Source organism: Babylonia areolata, chromosome 17, assembly GCF_041734735.1.
Source record: "Babylonia areolata isolate BAREFJ2019XMU chromosome 17, ASM4173473v1, whole genome shotgun sequence".
Taxonomy (NCBI): Eukaryota; Metazoa; Mollusca; class Gastropoda; order Neogastropoda; family Buccinidae; genus Babylonia; species Babylonia areolata.
In genome coordinates this window covers 5,087,122-5,108,045 of record NC_134892.1, presented here as the reverse complement: position 1 = coordinate 5,108,045, position 20,924 = coordinate 5,087,122, and the positions used below count along the sequence as shown (strand labels likewise).

General features: G+C 43.6%; 2 protein-coding genes across 2 annotated transcripts in view; both read left to right on the top strand.

Annotated features, from left to right (window-relative positions):
• The window catches only part of LOC143291451 (uncharacterized), a 36,064-nt gene extending 17,019 nt beyond the window's left edge, over positions 1 to 19,045 (top strand). The window contains exons 7-14 of the mRNA XM_076601316.1: positions 2,018 to 2,045; positions 3,847 to 3,891; positions 4,702 to 4,759; positions 5,774 to 5,881; positions 8,909 to 9,039; positions 9,465 to 9,584; positions 12,864 to 12,986; positions 17,387 to 19,045. Of these exons, the coding sequence (XP_076457431.1) occupies positions 2,018 to 2,045; positions 3,847 to 3,891; positions 4,702 to 4,759; positions 5,774 to 5,881; positions 8,909 to 9,039; positions 9,465 to 9,584; positions 12,864 to 12,986; positions 17,387 to 17,512 (739 nt within the window). The 3' untranslated portion in view covers positions 17,513 to 19,045. The remainder of the gene's footprint in view (positions 1 to 2,017; positions 2,046 to 3,846; positions 3,892 to 4,701; positions 4,760 to 5,773; positions 5,882 to 8,908; positions 9,040 to 9,464; positions 9,585 to 12,863; positions 12,987 to 17,386) is intronic.
• Positions 13,487 to 15,724, top strand: LOC143291363 (uncharacterized). The gene is made up of 4 exons (XM_076601204.1): positions 13,487 to 13,552; positions 13,609 to 13,677; positions 13,966 to 14,034; positions 15,713 to 15,724. The coding sequence occupies exons 1-4, from the start codon at positions 13,487 to 13,489 to the stop codon at positions 15,722 to 15,724; spliced, it is 216 nt and encodes a 71-aa protein (XP_076457319.1).
• Positions 19,046 to 20,924: the final 1,879 nt, after the last annotated feature.

The window sequence follows — 20,924 nt, the reverse complement described above, 5'->3', positions numbered from 1 at the left end:
TTCTTCTATGTTCATTCTAGTTAATTCAGTGTCCACTTCAGAACATTCATATGCAGTAAACACGTCAGTAATGCAGGTAGTGTCACTGCATGTGTTCTGTCCAGAATTTGTATCTCTTTGCTTTTAATTGCGAACAAGGTCATGGCGCCTTGTTACGAGACATTCAGGCAGCTGCAAAGGGGTAACAGTGTTTTTGGAATTCAGAACCAGCATCAACGAAATAAACCGTTAATGATTTGGATATGCGGTTAAATTCGGGAGATGTACATACAACCTATCATTAGTATGACTGTAAAGATGTCTTTTCCTACTATGTTGAAGCTAAATTTGGTATTGGCAGACAAAGTATTTCCAGAGAAAATGGCAATATTAAAGTTTACCACACACACTCACACACACACAAACACACACACACACACACACACACACACCGAACACCGGGTTATAACATAGACTCACTTTGTTTACACAAGTGAGTCAATAAAACTGTAGGATTCACTCCCTTTTGCTTACGTTGTACTGATTAAAACAAACTTAATTATGAGCAAGTAATAACTAATACCACTTAAATTCTTTACTTACTAACAATTATGATTTCATCTCTGCTATATACTTACTTTTTAGCACTGCAATACATGTGTTAAAGAAGCATGGTGGTTGTATATACATAGTTTTTTCAGTTAATTAAAAAAAAAAAAGAAAAAAAAGCAATCTTTCAACCATTCAGACCACAGCACCCCCCCTCTCAACTGCCTCTCATGCCCATTCTCTTGAATCACCCATCTTTGACAGGCTCAGTAGCCGAGTGGTTAACTCTTTCCATACGAACGGCAAAAGAGACGACGTTAACAGCGTTTCACCTCAATTACCATCATCAAAATATTGCAAGCGGAAAGCTCTTATACTGAAGACGTGAATGTTGACAAAGAATACCACAATTCTGACGACGGAAGCTAAAGGTCGGGTCATTCAGACACCCACTGGACATCCGAGGTGTCTGTGTAGAGGAGAAGAGAGGACAGGCCGTACTGAGTGAGTTAAAGCGTTGGACTTTCAATCTTAGGGTCCTCAGTTTGACTCTCGGTAACGGCGCCTGGTGGGTAAAGGGTGGAGATTTTTCCCATCTCCCAGGTCAACATGCGCAGACCTGCTTAGTGCCTGATCCCCCTTCGTGTGTATACGGCAAGCAGAAGATCAAATACGCACGTTACAGATCCCGTAATCCATGTCAGCATTCGGTGGGTTATCGAAACAAGAACATACCCAGCATGCACGCCCACAACAACGGAGTATGGCTGCCTACATGGTGGAGTAACAATGGTCATACATGTAAAAGCCCCCTCTTGTATATATACAAGTGAACATGGGAGTTGTAGCCCACGAAGAAGAAGAAGAATTGCTCATCATTTGCACTCATATTGTCATGAACTGAGAAAGCAGTTATGACAGCTATTTTTGACTCACTTGTGTAAACAAAGTGAGTCTATGTTTTAACCCGGTGTTCGGTTGTCTGTGTGTGTGTCCGTGTGTCTGTGTGTCCGTGGTAAACTTTAACATTGACATTTTCTCTGCAAATACTTTGTCAGTTGACACCAAATTTGGCGTAAAAATAGGAAAAATTCAGTTCTTTCCAGTCATCTTGTTTAAAACACTATTGCACCTCTGGGATGGACACAAAAAAATTTAAAAAAGAAGCCTAATTATATGCAAACTGCATTTACTGTTATATTTTTTGTATTCTCTAAACTTGGCACTTTGACCTCTTATTCTGACACAACAACAAGAGGAGTCATTATTATCATTTTTTGTTCAAACAGGAACTTCTTTTGCTAGGCATGGAATTTTTATTTATTTTGCAAACGTTTTGGTGCAGATAGTAAAAAAAGGGAAATTACTCTGTAATTAATGCTAGGGGACTTAATTTATCACAAGTGAGTCTTGAAGGCCTTGCCTCTCTTGTTTGGAAGACAAGTTTTCAGTATTTATGTGGAATTAAGTTATGTGCTTTCCATTTCAGAATATACGACAAGAGGAAGATCAACGAGGTGAGTTATAGTTTGATGTTTGTCATCTGTTTGTAGGCAGTAGTGAACATTATGTTATCTTTGATTATCATGTTTTGACCAGTCAGTGTCTGAGATACAGATGATCATCATGGTTGATCTGTCAGTGTCTGTTGATAGAGATAATCATCATGGTTGATCTATCAGTGTCTGTTGATAGAGATAATCATCATGGTTGATCTGTCAGTGTCTGTTGATAGAGATAATCATCAGTGTTGATCTATCAGTGTCTGTTGATAGAGATAATCATCATGGTTGATCTATCAGTGACTGTTGATAATCATCATAGTTGATCTATCAGTGACTGTTGATAATCATCATAGTTGATCTATCAGTGTCTGTTGATAGAGATGATCATTATGGTTGATCTATCAGTGTCTGTTGATAGAGATAATCACCATGCTATCTCTGACCAGTCAGAGTCTGTTGATAGAGATAATCACCATGCTATCTCTGACCAGTCAGAGTCTGTTGATAGAGATAATCATGGTTGATCTGTGAGAGTCTGTTGATAGAGATGATCTTTATGGTTGATCTATCAGTGTCTATTGATAGAGATAATCACCATGTTATCTCTGACAAGTCAGTGTCTGTTGATAGAGATAATCATCATAGTTGATCTATCAGTGTCTGTTGATAGAGATAATCATCATAGTTGATCTATCAGTGACTGTTGATAATCATCATAGTTGATCTATCAATGTCTGTTGATAGAGATGATCATTATGGTTGATCTATCAGTGTCTGTTGATAGAGATAATCACCATGCTATCTCTGACCAGTCAGAGTCTGTTGATAGAGATAATCATCATGGTTGATCTATCAGTCTTTTGATAGAGATAATCATCATGGTTGATCTATCAGTGACTGTTGATAATCATCATAGTTGATCTATCAGTGTCTGTTGATAGAGATGATCATTATGGTTGATCTATCAGTGTCTGTTGATAGAGATAATCACCATGTTATCTCTGACCAGTCAGTGTCTGTTGATAGAGATAATCATCATAGTTGATCTATCAGTCTGTTGATAGAGATAATCATCATGGTTGATCTATCAGTCTGTTGATAGAGATAATCATCATGGTTGATCTATCAGTCTGTTGATAGAGATAATCATCATGGTTGATCTATCAGTCTGTTGATAGAGATAATCATCATGGTTGGATGAGCGCGAACTGTCATTGTAGGATTTTTAATTCATTTCAGAATGGCTGCTGCTTAAAAACGATTATTGTAAATTAGAAACAGAATTGCCGTGAACATGAACAGTTAAGGCAGTGTATGAGTAATGAGTGCTATCATTGTAGAGTTTTCAATATCCTCACAAAACGACTGCCATGGAGATCTGACTTGCCAGGCAGGCACGGTGACCCAGGCTGGAACCCTTGCAACACACAGAGGGTTAACCTGGCAATGCACAAGAGGGTTAACCTGGCGGTGTATAAAGGGTTAACCTGTTAGTGCACAAAGGGTTAACATGGCAGTGCTCAAAGGCTTAACATGGCAGTGCACAGAGGGTTAAACTGGCAATTCACATAGGGTTAACTTGGCAGTGCACAAAGGGTTAACGTGACAGATGCACAGATGGTTAACATGGCAGTGCACAAAGGGATAACCTAGCCGTGCACATAGGGTTAACCTCACAGTTTCACCTTGCGGTGCACAAATGGTTAACCTGGCAGTGCACAAAGGGTTAACCTGGCTGGAGAGAAAGGCTGCATTGTGTATTACAAGGTTTTCGAGGTAGCTGACAGTCATTTTCTTCTGCTTTTCCTTTCAGAATGTGAACGGTGGGATTGTAAAGAAGTACTGTCCCAAGCATTTGGTAAGTGGAAATTGAAAGGTGTTTTGAACACACACACACACACACACACACACAGGTTTCTACTTTCATGTAGGTGCTCTGATCTTTTCTTCAAAAAACGCACTGTTGGCAGTCGTCAAGGTAATCCTCATCACTCATGGTAATAAATCACTGTAACCAAAGGTGTGGTGAGGATGGAGAGAGAGGGAGGAGAGAGAGAGAGAGATGAATAGATAGATAGATAAATACATGTATTTATTCATTTATTTTATTAATTTACCTGTTCATTTATTGACTCACTTGTGTAAACAAAGTGAGTATGTTTTAACCCGGTGTTCCGTTGTCTGTGTGTGTGTGTGTGTCTGTGTATATGTGTGTCCGTGGTAAACTTTAACATTGACATTTTCTCTGCAAATACATTGTCAGTTGACACCAAATTTGGCATAAAAATAGGAAAAATTCAGTTCTTTCCAGTCATCTTGTTTAAAACAATATTGCACCTCTGGGATTGGCACAAATTTTTTTTTTTAAAAGAAGCCTAATTATATGCAAACTGCATTTACTGTTATATATATATTTTTGTATTCTCTAAACTTGGCACTTTGACCTCTTTTTCTGACACAACAACAAGAGGAGTCATTATTATCATTTTTTGTTCAAACAGGAACTTCTTTTGCTAAGCATGGAATTTTTATTTATTTTGCAAACGTTTTGGTGCAGAGAGTAAAAAAGGGAAATTACTCTGTAATTAATTCTAGGGGACTTAAATTACCACAAGTGAGTCTTGAAGGCCTTGCCTCTCTTGTTTATCTATTTATTTATCTCCCACAGGACAACAGCTCTCTGAAGACAAATGTCACCTGTGCCTGCTACAGCTACAATGGCAGCGGTAAGTGTGGACATGAATGTTTCTGTTTCTGAGGTGTTGAGGGCAGTATTGTACCTGTTGAGGTGGTGTTGAGGGCAGTATTGTACCTGTTGAGGTTGTGTTGGGGGCAGTATTGTACCTGTTGAGGTGTTGAGGGCAGTATTGTACCTGTTGAGGTGGTGTTGAGGGCAGTATTGTACCTGTCGAGGTGTTGAGGGAAGTATTGTACCTGTTGAGGTTGTGTTGGGGGCAGAATTGTACCTGTTGAGGTGTTGGGGGCAGTATTGTACCTGTTGAGGTTGTGTTGGGGGCAGTATTGTACCTGTTGAGGTGTTGAGGGCAGTATTGTACCTGTTGAGGTGTTGAGGGCAGTATTGTACCTGTTGAGGTGTTGAGGGCAGTATTGTACCTGTTGAGGTTGTGTTGGGGACAGTATTGTACCTGTTGAGGTTGTGTTGGGGACAGTATTGTACCTGTTGAGGTGTTGGGGGCAGTATTGTACCTGTTGAGGCGTTGAGGGCAGTATTGTACCTGTTGTGGTGTTGAGTATTTTACCTTTTGTAGTACTGAGTGTTGTACCTGTTGTTGTTCTCTGTATTGTACTTGTTTTATTGGACACACTATGTTGTGTTGATGAAAATGGCAGTCTGTTCCTCTGTTTTAGTGGACTTGCCATCTTGTGTTGATGAGCTTCTCAGTCTGTTTAAAGTGGATATGCAAATTATGCCTGTAGGTTTGTTTGTTTTTTTTGTTTGTTTGTTTTTCATCTGTTGATCAGTCTCTCTCTCTGTCTCTTTGTGTGTGTGTCTCTCTCTCAGTGTGTGTGTGTGTCTGCGGGGGTGTGTGTGTGTCTATTTATTTGTCTGTCTGTCTGTCTGTCTATCCATCTGTCTGTCTGTCTGTATCTATCGAGCTATCTGTCTGTCTATCTATCTATCTATCTCTCTCTCTCTCTCTCTCTCTATATATATATATATATATATATATATATATAAACAAAATTTTTTTTTTTTTTTTTTTTTTTTTTTTTTTCAGAAATTGTGGGCAGTTACAATGACGAAGACATCTATGTGTTTGACAACCTGTATTCAGACGGCACCGATGCTCTGTACCGCTACTCTGGCCATCGCAACAACGCCACAGGTTAGACATCAGTTGTTTGACATGCAGTGCTACTTTATTGATATCATGATTGGGTTGTTTTTTGTTGTTGTTGTTGTTGGGTTTCTTTTCTGATTTGACACACTGTTTCTGACACTCCTAGATTATTAACATGATTGTTTGTTTGTTTTTTCCTGATTTGACATACTGTGTCTGGCACTGCTACATTAGTATCATGATTGTTTTTTTCCTTGATTTGGTATACTGTTTCTAGCACTGCTACATTATTATCATGATTGGGTTGTTGTTTTTTCCTGATTTGACATACTGTTTCTGGCACTCCAAGATTATTATCGTGATTGGGTTTTTTTTCCTGATTTGACATACTGTGTCTGGCACTCCAAGATTATTATCCTGATTGTTGGGTGTTTTTTTCCTGATTTGACATACTGTTTCTGGCACTCCAAGATTATTATCGTGATTGGGTTTTTTTTCCTGATTTGACATACTGTTTCTGGCACTCCAAGATTTTTATCATGATTGGGTTTTTTTTCCTGATTTGACATACTGTTTCTGGCACTCCAAGATTATTATCGTGATTGTTTTTTTCCTGATTTGACATACTGTTTCTGGCACTGCCACATTATTGATATCATGGCTGGTTTTTTTTTTATTCTGATTTGATAAGCTGTTCTTTGTATTACAACTTTATTGATATGTTTATGTTGTGATTTGACATACTGTTCTTGGTAAAACAACCAGGGATGCTTTGACGGTCAGTGACCTTGACCTTAACCTTCCCCACATCTTGTGGGTGGAAAAAAAAACAACAACCCACCCTTTCATTCAGATATTCATAAGTGAATCAGTTTTGCAACTATTTAACTGATTTTTATATTATATATAATATATGCCTTTGTCCATTGATGGTTCTTCCATAATATCCTCACGGAAAATGGTGTTCTTTTGCTTGGGTGGCCACTCACCCAGACACCTTGGGTGGCCACTCACCCTGACACCTTGGGTGGCCAGTCACTCAGACACCTTGGGTGGCCAGTCACTCAGACACCTTGGGTAGCCAGACACCTTGGGTGGTCACTCACCCAGACACCTTGGGTGGCCACTCACCCAGACACCTCGGGTGGTCACTCACTCAGACACCTTGGGTGGTCAATCACCCAGACACCTCGGGTGGTCACTCACCCTGACACCTCGGGTGGTCACTCACCCACACACCTTGGGTGGCCACTCACTCAGACACCTTGGGTGGCCACTCACCTAGACACCTTGGGTGGCCACTCACCTAGACACCTTGGGTGGTCACTCACCCAGACACCTCGGGTGGTCACTCACCTTGACACCTTGGGTGGCCAGTCACCCAGACACCTTGGGTGGCCACTCACCCAGACACCTTGGGTGGCCAGTCACTCAGACACCTTGGGTGGCCAGTCACCCTGACACCTTGGGTGGCCACTCACCCAGACACCTTGGGTGGCCAGTCACTCAGACACCTTGGGTGGCCAGTCACCCAGACACCTTGGGTGGCCACTCACCCAGACACCTTGGGTGGTCACTCACCCAGACACCTTGGGTGGCCAGTCACTCAGACACCTCGGGTGGTCACTCACCCAGACACCTCGGGTGGTCACTCACCCTGGGTGGTCACTCACCCAGACACCTTGGGTGGCCAGTCACCCAGATACCTTGGGTGGCCAGATACCTTGGGTGGCCACTCACCCAGACACCTTGGGTGGCCACTCACCCAGACTCCTTGGGTGGTCACTCACCCAGACTCCTTGGGTGGTCACCTTGGGTGGCCAGTCACCCTGACACCTTGGGTGGCCACTCACCCAGACTCCTTGGGTGGTCACTCACCCACACACCTTTGGTGGCCACTCACCCAGACTGCTCATAGAGGCTACTGTCTTTCCCTGCACACACTGGTGGAGCTCATAGGTGTGTGTTCACCCATACCAAGTAACGAGGCAGCTTGCAGCTACAGCAAGCAACGGCATTTCTGTGTGTGTGTGTGTGTGTGTGGCATGTGTGTGACATATACATGTGTGTGTGTGTGTGTGTGTGTGTGTGTGTGCATTCATGTGTTGTGCGTGTGTGTTGTGGGTGTGTGTTAGTGTGTTTTGTGTGTGTCTGTATGCATGTGAGTGTGTGTGTGTGTGTGTTTGTGTGTTCACGGATGGATTTGTGCATGTGCTGTGTGTGAGTGTTGTTGGTTTGTGTGTGTGTTGCATGTATATGTTGTGTGTGTGGTGTGCTTGTGTGTGTGTGTTGTTGGTTTGTGCGTGCGTGTGCGCGCGTACGTGTGTGTGTGTGTGTGCGTGTGCGTGCAAGATATATGGTAAGAGAGGGTCAAGTGAAGTGACAAAATGAAAACCATGGGTGACTGATCACCCGTGAAGTCTGCTGAGATGTACAGTAAGCTAAATGACTGTATAAAAACCATGGGTTTGCTAGTCACCCAGGAAGTACTGTGAGTTTAAACATGAGGTGCGGCAAAGGCTAACTCACTCAGTACGGCCAGTCCTCTCTTCTCCTCTACACAGACCCCTCGGATGTCCAGTGGGTGTCTGAATGACCCAACCTTTAGCTTCCGTCATCAGAACTGTGGTATTCTTTGTCAACATTCACCTCTTCAGTATAAGAGCGTTCCGCTCGCAATATTTTGATGATGGTAATTGGGATGAAACGCTGTTAACATCGTCTCTTTCGCTGTTCGTATGGAGAGAGTTAACCTGACCGTAACCCCTGGCCCTGTGTATTAGAGTATGTGTTGACAGACAGTGACCCAAAGCACTGTGCGTTACAGTGAGCATGTAGCGACAGACAGTGACCCAAACCTCTGTGCGTTACAGTGAGCATGTAGCGACAGACAGTGACCCAAAGCACTGTGCGTTACAGTGAGCATGTAGCGACAGACAGTGACCCAAACCTCTGTGCGTTACAGTGAGCATGTAGCGACAGACAGTGACCCAAAGCACTGTGCGTTACAGTGAGCAAGTAGCGACAGACAGCAGCCTGACTCTGATCGAAGCCTAACCTCCTGTGTTGCAGTGAAGGGTGTCAGTTTCTACGGTCCGCGCAGTGAGTATGTGGTGACGGGCAGTGACTGTGGCCACATCTTCCTCTGGGACAAGGTCACTCAGCACGTGGTCCAGTTCTTGGACGCTGACCACAGTGGAGTGGTCAGTGCTGGCTTCTGTCACTCTACCACTCTGTTTCTCTCTTTCTTTCTTTCTTTCTTTCTTTCTCTTTCTCTCTGTTTTTCTCTTTCTTTCTTTCTCTGTTTCTCTCTCTCTCTCTCTCTCTGTCTCTGTCTCTGTTTGCCTGTCTCTGTCTCTCTGTCTTTCTCTGCCTCTCTCTCTCTCTCTCTCTCTCTCTCTCTCGTAAGATTTCTGAGATGGATGTTTTGTTTTTTGATTGACAGGTGAACAGTGTGGAGGCTGTAAGGATTTGTAAGACAGACGTCGTCGTTTTTTGATTGACAGGTGAACAGTGTGGAGGCTGTAAGGTTTTGTAAGACAGGTGTGGTTGTTTTTTGATTGACAGGTGAACAGTGTGGAGGCTGTAAGGTTTTGTGAGACAGATGTGGTTGTTTTTTGATTGACAGGTGAACAGTCTGGAGGCCCACCCCTTCGCCCCTGTGCTGGCAACGAGCGGTTTGGATCATGACGTCAAGATCTGGGCGCCTGTTTCCCATGATCCTCCCAGACTGCAGGGACTGGAGATGGTAAGGCCGCCGGGTGGAGGAGGAATTTTGTTCAATGTCCCGTCACACATATCGGTGATTGAAGACATTTTGTTAAAGTATTTATGAATACATTTGAGTATTATCGGTTAGAAGGGGTGGGAGATGTGAATGAATGGAGGGTTGGGGGAAACTGGGCAAATGAGGGTGAAATGGGGGTGAAATTTGAAAAAAAAAAAAAAAAAAAAAAATTCTAAATACAATTACAGGAAATTACTTAAAAGGACTTCGTAGTAAAAGAGAAGTCGTTAAACTGACAAGCGAAACAACTGATAATGAATGCATAAAGTCAAAAACATCAACGTTTCTCAGTCACTTGTGAAGACACACTTTCGTGTGGACGCTGCTCCCTGTTAACTCTCTCCATACGAACGGCGAAAGAGACGACGTTAACAGCGTTTCACCCCAATTACAATCATCAAAATATTGCAAGCGGAAGGCTCTTATACTGAAGAGGTGAATGTTGACAAAGAATACCACAATTCTGACGACGGAAGCTAAAGGTTGGGTCATTCAGACACCCACTGGACATCCGAGGGGTCTGTGTAGAGGAGAAGAGAGGACTGGCCGTACTGAGTGAGTTAAGCATGTTCCTCTGTTGTAGGCGATTCCCTGACGTGCGCAGATGCTGAGAGGCTAAAGCGTTGGGACTTTCGATCTGAGGGTCTCGGGTTCAGATCTCAGTAATGACGCCTGGTGGGTAAAAGGTGGAGATTTTTCCCCGATTTCCCAGGTCCACATATGTGCAGACCTGCTCAGTGCCTGAAGCCCCTGCGTGTGTATACGGCAAGCAAAAGATCAAAATACACACATTAAATATCATGTAATCCATGTCAGCGTTCGGTGGGTTATGGAAACAAGAACATACCCAGCATGCGCACCCCGGAAACGGGAGTATGGCTGCCTACATGGTGGGGTAAAAACGGCCATACACGTAAAAGCCCACTCGTGTGCATACAAGTGAACGTGGGAGTCGCAGCCCACGAACAAAGAAGAAAAAAAAGGAGAAGAAGGTGATTCCCTGCTATAGGTATTTCTCTTTTGTGGACATTTCCCTGTTATGTGTGTTTCCCTGTTAATTGTATTTCTGTGTCATGGCATTTCCCTGTTATAGGTGTTTTTTCTGTTATGTGTGTTTCCCTGTAAATTGTATTTCTGTGTTATGGCATTTCCCAGTTATAGGTATTTCCCTGTAAGTGTGTGTTACCTGTTACGGGTATTTTTCTGTTGTGTGTGTAGGTTTATCCCTGTCAAAGGTGTTTCCCAGTTATAGGCAGTTCCCTGCTGTTGAATTTGTATTGTAGTTGTATTTCTTTTTATCACAACAGATTTCTGTGTGAAATTCGGGCTGCTCTCCCCAGGGAGAGTGTGTCGCTACACTACAGCGCCACCCATTTTTTTAGTATTTTTTTCCTGCGTGCAGTTTTGTTTTTCCTATCGAAGTGGATTTTTCTGCAGAATTTTGCCAGGAACAATCCTTTTGTTGCCATGGGTTCTTTAACGTGCACTAAGTGCATGCTGCACACAGGACCTTGGTTTATTGTCTCATCCGAATGACTAGCGTCCAGACCACCACTCAAGGTCTAGTGGAGGGGGAGAAAATATTGGCAGCTGAGCCGTGATTCGAACCAGCGCGCTCAGATTTTCTCGCTTCCTACGTGGATGCGTTACCTCTAGACCATCACTCCATCTATGTGTATCTTTTCCTGGTATGTATTTTCCCCGTGTTATTTGTATTTCCTTGTTGGTATTTTGGTAAACATTTTATTTTGTTTTGCTTTTTTTTTTGCTTTTTTTTTTTTCTTCTTTAAAAAAAAAAAAAAAAAAATAGTATGAAGACACACACTTTCAGTGAAACAGCCTATGGACCATAGCCTGAAACTTTTAGATATTTTTCAGTCGCACCCACCATGGTGACTGTTTTATATATATGTATATATATATATATATATATATATATATGATAGTCAATCGTGTCCGACTATGACCATCAGAACTGCAGAGGAGGCAACTGCTGTTCCGACTATTTGGGCTAGAATTTGATTATAGTGGAGAGTGTCTTGCCCAAGTTACATCCCCACTCTCTCGGCCAAGAGGGTTTTAAGACAGTCGGCGTTGGGATGGTTCCCAAAGGCCAACTAGCCCACAACAAGGCTGGAGCACTAAGAGCCAGTGCAATTTTGCCTCCTAGTTTGAGAGTCATAGTCCTTCGCAAAAGGCTAAGCTGTAAATGATTTCCCATTGACTGGAGAAACCATTGATAATACAGCTCTCACTGTTATGTCCACAGTGAAATCCACAGGAGTCAGTCACTCTCACATTGAAACTGACATAATTATTGCACTTTACAAATTACTGCAACATTTGTATTTTAACCCTTTCACCGCCAGTCAATTCAGAGTACAAAATTCCCTTGTGGTATAAACACAGAAAAGACAGTGGCTAAGAACACCCCCACCCCCCACCCCCCACCCCTGCGATGAATAGAAAATGATATGGCCTGTCCTACCACCGAACATTAAGAGCAGGAGGCTCATAGACAACAGACCAATGAATGGTCACCTTTCAGTGACATTGGTCCTCTACCACGCCTGTGCATAAACATGAGCTTGGCGGTGAAAGGGTTAAGAGGCTCGGAGGGTTGTGTCAACAATGAAAATGACACATTGCACACTCTACAAATTACTACAGCATTTGTGTTTTGGAAGCTTGAAAGATTGTGCCCACAATTGAAATGACATTGGACTGTACAAATTACTACTGCATTTGTGTTTTGGAAGCTTGAAAGATTGTGCCCACAATTGAAATGACATTGGACTGTACAAATTACTACTGTATTTGTGTTTTGGAAGCTTGAAAGATTGTGCCCACAATTAAAATGACATTGGACTGTACAAATTACTACTGCATTTGTGTTTTGGAAGCTTGAAAGATTGTGCCCACAGTTAAAATGACATTGGACTGGACAAATTACTACTGCATTTGTGTTTTTATAAGCTTGAGGGGGCTGTGTCAAAAATGAAAACGACACGTTGCACTCTACAAATCACGACAGCTTTTCTGTCTTTTTTTTTTTTTTTTTTTCTCAAGGCCTGACAAAGCGCATTGGGTTACGCTGCTGGTCAGGCATCTGCTTGGCAGATGTGGCGTAGCGTGTACGCCTCCTTGAGCTACTGAAACTGTCTTAGAAGCTTGGGAGGCTGCGTCCAGAAGTGAAAACAACATAACTGCATTTCTGCCTGAAATGATGATTTGCTGCAGCAAGCACGCAAGAACCGGCGAGAGCGCCAGGCAGACCAGGAGAGGACCCAGGAGCCAGAGATGATTGATGGCCAGATGCTGTGGGTTATCATGAACCACTTCCGACGCTCCGCTAGACGGCGGGTCAGTCACTTCCTTGTTCTTCTTTCAGTCGCATCCTTGTTCGTTCTTTCAGTCGCATTCGTATTCCCCTTGTTCTTTCAGTCGCATCCTTGTTCTTTCAGCCACATCCTTGTTCTTTCAGTCACATCCGTATTATTCCCCTTGTTCTTCTTTTAGTCACATCTGTATTCCCCTTGTTCTTTCATTGGCATTCGTATTCCCCTTGTTCTTTCATTCGCATTCGTATTCCCCTTGTTCTTTCAGTCGCATCCTTGTTCTTTCAGTCGCATCCTTGTTCTTCTTTCAGTCGCATTCGTATTCCCCTTGTTCTTTCAGTCGCATTCGTATTCCCCTTGTTCTTTCAGTCACATCCGTATTCCCCTTGTTCTTTCAGTCGCATCCGTATTATTCCCCTTGTTCTTTCAGTCGCACCCGTATTATTCCCCTTGTTCTTTCAGTACATCTGTATTCCCCTTGTTCTTTCAGTCACATCCGTATTCCCCTTGTTCTTTCAGTCACACATGTATTATTCCCCTTGTTCTTTCAGTCACATCCGTATTATTCCCCTTGTTCTTTCAGTCACACCCGTATTATTCCCCTTGTTCTTTCAGTCACATCCGTATTATTCCCCTTGTTCTTTCAGTCACATCCGTATTCCCCTTGTTCTTTCAGTCACACCCGTATTATTCCCCTTGTTCTTTCAGTCACACCCGTATTATTCCCCTTGTTCTTTCAGTCACACCCGTATTATTCCCCTTGTTCTTTCAGTCACATCCGTATTCCCCTTGTTCTTTCAGTCGCATCCTTATTCCCCTTGTTCTTTCAGTCGCATCCGTATTCCCCTTGTTCTTTCAGTCGCATCCTTGTTCTTCGTTCAGTCACATCCGTATTCCCCTTGTTCTTTCAGTCACATCCGTATTCCCCTTGTTCTTTCAGTCACACCCGTATTATTCCCCTTGTTCTTTCAGTCACACCCGTATTATTCCCCTTGTTCTTTCAGTCACATCCGTATTCCCCTTGTTCTTTCAGTCACACCCGTATTATTCCCCTTGTTCTTTCAATCGAATCTGTATTATTCCCCTTGTTCTTTCAGTCGCATCCTTTTTCTTTGTTCAGTCACATCTGTATTCCCCTTGTCAGTCACATTCGCGTTCACCTTGTTCTTTCAGTCACATTCGTGTTCACCTTGTTCTTTCAGTCGCATTCTTGATCTTCTTTCAGTCGCATCCTTGACCTTTCAGTCGCATCCATCCTTTGGCTTGGAATGATAGAACATGACAAAGAAGTCAAGTCTCGTCTCCTTTCTTTCATGTATCATCATGATGTGTTGATGTTCGTCATGTACCATCACTCCAACACAGACCGTCCTAAAACCCTCTTGGCCGAGATGGTGGCAGTGTAACAGTAAATGTGGCGTGACTAACAGTGGTGGGGCAGTAACAGTGGTGGGACTAACAGTGGTGGGACAGTAACTGTGGTGGGACAGTAACAGTGGTGGGACTAACAGTGGTGGGACTAACAGTGGTGGGACAGTAATTGTGGTGGGACAGTAACAGTGGTGGGACAGTAACAGTGGTGTGACTAACAGTGGTGGGACAGTAACAGTGGTGGGACAGTAACAGTGGTGTGACTAACAGTGGTGGGACAGTAACAGTGGTGGGACTAACAGTGGTGGGACAGTAACAGTGGTGGGACAGTAACAGTGGTGGGACTAACAGTGGTGGGACTAACAGTGGTGGGACAGTAATTGTGGTGGGACAGTAACAGTGGTGTGACTAACAGTGGTGGGACTAACAGTGGTGGGACAGTAATTGTGGTGGGACAGTAACAGTGGTGGGACTAACAGTGGTGGGACAGTAACAGTGGTGGGACAGTAACAGTGGTGGGACAGTAACAGTGGTGGGACAGTAACAGGACAGTAACAGTGGTGGGACAGTAACAGTGGTGGGACAGTAATTGTGGTGGGACAGTAACAGTGGTGGGACAGTAACAGTGGTGGGACAGTAACAGTGGTGGGACTAACAGTGGTGGGACAGTAACAGTGGTGGGACAGTAACAGTGGTGGGACTAACAGTGGTGGGACTAACAGTGGTGGGACAGTAACAGTGGTGGGACAGTAACAGTGGTGGGACTAACAGTGGTGGGACTAACAGTGGTGGGACAGTAACAGGACAGTAACAGTGGTGGGACAGTAACAGTGGTGGGACAGTAACAGTGGTGGGACTAACAGTGGTGGGACAGTAACAGTGGTGGGACAGTAACAGTGGTGGGACTAACAGTGGTGGGACAGTAACAGTGGTGGGACAGTAACAGTGGTGGGACTAACAGTGGTGGGACAGTAACAGTGGTGGGACAGTAACAGTGGTGGGACAGTAACAGGACAGTAACAGTGGTGGGACAGTAACAGGACAGTAACAGGACAGTAACAGTGGTGGGACAGTAACAGGACAGTAACAGTGGTGGGACAGTAACAGTGGTGGGACAGTAACAGTGGTGGGACTAACAGTGGTGGGACAGTAACAGTGGTGGGACAGTAACAGTGGTGGGACTAACAGTGGTGGGACAGTAACAGTGGTGGGACAGTAACAGTGGTGGGACAGTAACAGTGGTGGGACAGTAACAGTGGTGGGACTAACAGTGGTGGGACAGTAACAGTGGTGGGACAGTAACAGTGGTGGGACTAACAGTGGTGTGACTAACAGTGGTGGGACTAACAGTGGTGTGACTAACAGTGGTGTGACTAACAGTGGTGTGACTAACAGTGGTGGGACAGTAACAGTGGTGTGACTAACAGTGGTGTGACTAACAGTGGTGGGACAGTAACAGTGGTGTGACTAACAGTGGTGGGACAGTAACAGTGGTGTGACTAACAGTGGTGGGACAGTAACAGTGGTGTGACTAACAGTGGTGTGACAGTAACAGTGGTGTGACTAACAGTGGTGGGACAGTAACAGTGGTGTGACTAACAGTGGTGTGACAGTAACAGTGGTGTGACTAACAGTGGTGGGACTAATAGTGGTGGGACAGTAACTGTGGTGTGGTGGGACAGTAACAGTGGTGGGACAGTAACAGTGGTGGGACTAACAGTGATGGGACTAACACTGGTGGGACTAATAGTGGTGGGACAGTAACAGTGGTGGGACAGTAACAGTGGTGGGACTAACAGTGGTGGGACAGTAATTGTGGTGGGACAGTAACAGTGGTGGGACTAACAGTGGTGGGACTAACAGTGGTGGGACAGTAATTGTGGTGGGACAGTAACAGTGGTGGGACAGTAACAGTGGTGGGACTAACAGTGGTGGGACTAACAGTGGTGGGACAGTAATTGTGGTGGGACAGTAACAGTGGTTTGACAGTAACAGTGGTGTGACTAACAATGGTGGGGCAGTAACAGTAGGTGGGACAGTAACAGTGGTGTGACTAACAGTGGTGGGACAGTAACAATGGTGGGACTAACAGTGGTTTGACAGTAACAGTGGTGGGACAGTAACAGTGGTGGGACATAGTGGTGGGACAGTAACAGTGGTGGGACAGTAACAGTGGTGTGACTAACAGTGGTGGGACAGTAACAGTGGTGGGACAGTAACAGTGGTGGGACAGTAACAGTGGTGGGACTAACAGTGGTGGGACTAACAGTGGTGGGACAGTAATTGTGGTGGGACAGTAACAGTGGTGGGACATAGTGGTGGGACAGTAACAGTGGTGGGACAGTAACAGTGGTGTGACTAACAGTGGTGGGACTAACAGTGGTGGGACAGTAACAGTGGTGGGACAGTAACAGTGGTGGGACAGTAACAGTGGTGGGACAGTAACAGGACAGTAACAGTGGTGGGACAGTAACAGGACAGTAACAGTGGTGGGACAGTAACAGGACAGTAACAGTGGTGGGACAGTAACAGTGGTGGGACAGTAACAGTGGTGGGACTAACAGCGGTGGGACAGTAACAGGACAGTAACAGTGGTGGGGCAGTAACAGGACAGTAACAATGGTGGGACAGTAACAGGACAGTAACAGTGGTGGGGCAGTAACAGGACAGTAACAGTGGTGGGACAGTAACAGTGGTGAGACAGTAACTTTTGTGACAAACGGTGGTGGGACTTTAAAAAAGTGATTTATTGTGACAGTAAGACCAGTTTTGATGCGACAGTAACAAGGGCGTTACAGTAATGGGGGTGTGCCACGTGGCAGTTATGTGAAGGCAGTGAAGACGTATAATGATATGACAGTAACACAGTTGTCAAGGTAACTGCATTGTCACAGTAACAGGGATGTTTCAGTAATGGGGGCGGCGGTGGGGTGGGGGGTGTTGTAGCACAAGGGTTGTCGCAGTAACAGTGTTGTCGCAGTAACAGGGGTGTTACAGTAACAGGGTTGTCGCAGTAACAGGGTTGTTACAGTAACAGCGTGTGTCACATTGCAGTTGCGTGAAGGCGGCGAAGAGGTGTCCAGTTCCAGCAACAGCAGCGATTCTGACGACGATGATGATGACGACGATGACGATGACCACGAAGGGCCAGCTGACAGCATGCAGTGCCACACATCATAACCCACACCTTCCCCCGGTGGGTTCCCTCTGTTGCTGGGGTTCCGTCTGTCGCTGGGGTTCCCTCTGTCACTGGGGTTCCTTCTGTCGCTGGGGTTCCCTCTGTCACTGGGGTTCCTTCTGTGACTGGGTTCCCTCTGTCGCTGGGGTTCCTTCTGTGACTGGGTTCCCTCTGTCGCTGGGGTTCCTTCTGTGACTGGGTTCCCTCTGTCGCTGGGGTTCCTTCTGTGACTGGGTTCCCTCTGTCGCTGGGGTTCCCTCTGTCACTGGGTTTCATCGCCTTTTGCGGTTTCAGCATTGTCTTTCATTCAGCTTTGTGTACAGTATGCAGTATTTCACAACATTCTTTGTGTACACTGTGCAATATATCTCAATGTTCTTTGTGTACACTGCACACCATTTCTCAGTGCTGTTTGTGTAAGGTGTGCAATGTATCACAATGTTATTGTGTACACTGTGCAATGTATTACAACAGTGTTCTTTGTGTACACTGTGCAATATTTTGCAGTGTTATGTGTGTACACTGTGCAGTATTTCACAGTGTTATTTGTGTATAATGTGCAATATTTCAGTTTGTGTGTGTGTGTGTGCGTGTGTACACTGTGCAATTTATTTCAGTGCTATTTGTGTACACTGTACAATATTTCATGGTGTTTTTGTGTACTGTGCAATATTTCACAGTGTTCTCAAAATGACTTTGATGCTTTTGATATGCAGGCTTGCTGTGTTGACAATGTGTGTGACTTGTTGTTGTTTTTCATGAAAGCTGAAGTTTATGTTTGAGTGTTTGGATAGATTCATTTTCAGCTTGAGGAATTTAGGGTTGAGTGTGTGTGTGTGTGTGTGTGTGAAATTGTGTGTGTGTGTGTGTGTTAGTGTGTGTGTAATCTGTTTCTTGTAGTTTGTTTCTTCTTTATATTCTTGAAGACTGTGATGTTTTGTGGTAAATTTGGGCGAACTTTGGGATGTATCTAACTGCTTCTATTTCAAAACCAAAGTATGAATTTGTTGGACAGACAAAACTTGTTACTTTGTTCATGAAAAAAAAAAATCTGTTAACATGCTAACATGCACATACATGTGTGTGTGTGTGTGTGTGTGTGTGTGTGATATTACTAGATTGATCATTCAAAGCATTCAATCTGCACTACTAGTCACCAGTTGCAGCAGAATTGATTGGCAGTAGCACTGAATTTGATGTGTGCAAGTCTTCCTGATTAATAAGATTACCATTTGCTTGTTGCTATTTATAAGATTACCAGTTGTGTGTTGCTATTTATAGCTTACCATTTGCTTTTTGCTATTCATAAGATTACCAGTTGTGTGTTGCTAATTATAGCTTGCCATTTGCTTGTTGCTATTTATAAGATTACCAGTTGTGTGTTGCTATTTATAGCTTGCCATTTGCTTGTTGCTATTTATAAGATTACCAGTTGTGTGTTGCTATTTATAGCTTACCATTTGCTTGTTGTTATTACCAGTTGTGTGTTGCTGTTTTTATTCATGGGAAATGTAGACGTGTGTTTGTGTGTGTGTGTGTGTCAGTGTGTATGTGTATGTGTGTGTGTGGGGGGTGTGGGGGTGGAGTGTGTATGTGTGTGTGTGTGTAGGGGAGTGGGTATGTGGGAGATAAGAAATGTAGATGTATGTGTGTGTGTGTGTGTGTCAGTGTGTGTATGTGTGTGTGTGTGTGTGTAGGGGAGTGGGTATGTGTGTGTGTAGGGGAGTAGGTATGTGGGAGATAGGGAATGTAGATGTTTGTGTGTGTCAGTGTGTGTAGGGGAGTGGGTATGTGTGTGTGTAGGGGAGTGGGTATGTGTGTGTGTAGGGGAGTAGGTATGTGGGAGATAGGGAATGTAGATGTTTGTGTGTGTGTGTGTGTGTGTGTGTCAGTGTGTGTAGGGGAGTGGGTATGTGTGTGTGTGTAGGGGAGTGGGTATGTGTAGGGGAGTGGGTATGTGTAGGGGAGTGGGTATGTGTGTGTGTAGGGGAGTGGGTATGTGTGTGTGTAGGGGAGTGGGTATGTGTGTGTGTAGGGGAGTGGGTATGTGGGAGATAGGGAATGTAGATGTGCGTGTGCGTGTGTGTGTGTGTGTGTGTGTGTGCGTGCGTGTGTAGGTTATATGAGTTTGTATGTTTATTTGTTTGGACTTGTGTGCTTTTATGTATGGTGTTGGGTCTGTGTTCATTTTGTTTATGGCTTTCACATCTGTGAGACTGCAAATTGTTGCATATCTGTTATTCTTGTGTGTGTGTGTGTGTGTGTGCAATAGGGTTTCACTGAGCATGTCCTATTTTCTTTCATTTTTTTTTTTTATATTCTAAATCTACTGGCTTCCACTTGTCATTCTCTGCACTGTATTTTGATGTACCTACCTTTCATCAACATCATCATCATCATTATTATTATTATTATTCATTTATTTAATTTGCTTTTCTGTTTCATTAATCTGATTTTGATTTTTTTTCCCTATTGATATATATATATATATATATATATATATATATATATATATATATATATATATATATATATATATGGAGTGATGGCCTAGAGGTAATGCGTCTGCCCAGGAAGCGAGAGAATCTGAGCACGCTGGTTGGAATCACAGCTCAGCTGCCGATATTTTCTCCCCGTCCACTAGACCTTGAGTGGTGGTCTGGACGCTAGTCATTCGGATGAGATGATAAACTGAGGTCCCTTGTGTAGCATGCACTTAGCGTATGTAAAAGAACCCACGGCAAGAAAAGGGTTGTTCCTGGCAAAATTCTGTAGAAAAATCCACTTCGTTAGGAATTAATAAAACTGCATGCAGGAAAAAAAAAAAAAAAAAAGGTGGTGGCATAGTGTAGCGACACGTTCTCCCTGGGGAGAGCAACCCGAATTTCACACAGAGAAATATGTTGTGATAAAAAGAAATACAAGATTTTTTTTTTTTTTTTTTTTTTTTTTCTTCTCAAGGCCAGACTAAGGCTTTGGGTTATGCTGCTGGTCAGGCACCAGCTCAGCAGATGTGGTGTAGTGCATAATAATTCTTCAGTGACTCCTCCTTCAGTAACTGAACTGGACTGTTCTTGAAAATGAATAGTACACTGAACTGATTATAGCTAAAAAAAAATAAAATAAAATAAAAATAAAAATAAAAAATGATTAAGTTGAAATTACAAGATGCATTTGATTTTGGGTTGTTGGTTTTTTTTTGTTTGTGTGGTTTTTTTATTGGTTTTTTTGTGTGTGTGTGTGTGTGGTTTTTTTTGTTGTTGTTTTTTTGGCTGTTGTTGTTGCTTCCCCTCCCTCTCCCCCACTTTCCTGAAATAATTTTGGTGAAAATATGGGAAAAAAAAAACAAAAAAAAAACACCCTGAAAATGATGCCATGCTAGCTGTGCATGCTGAGCTTTTTTTTTTTTTTTTT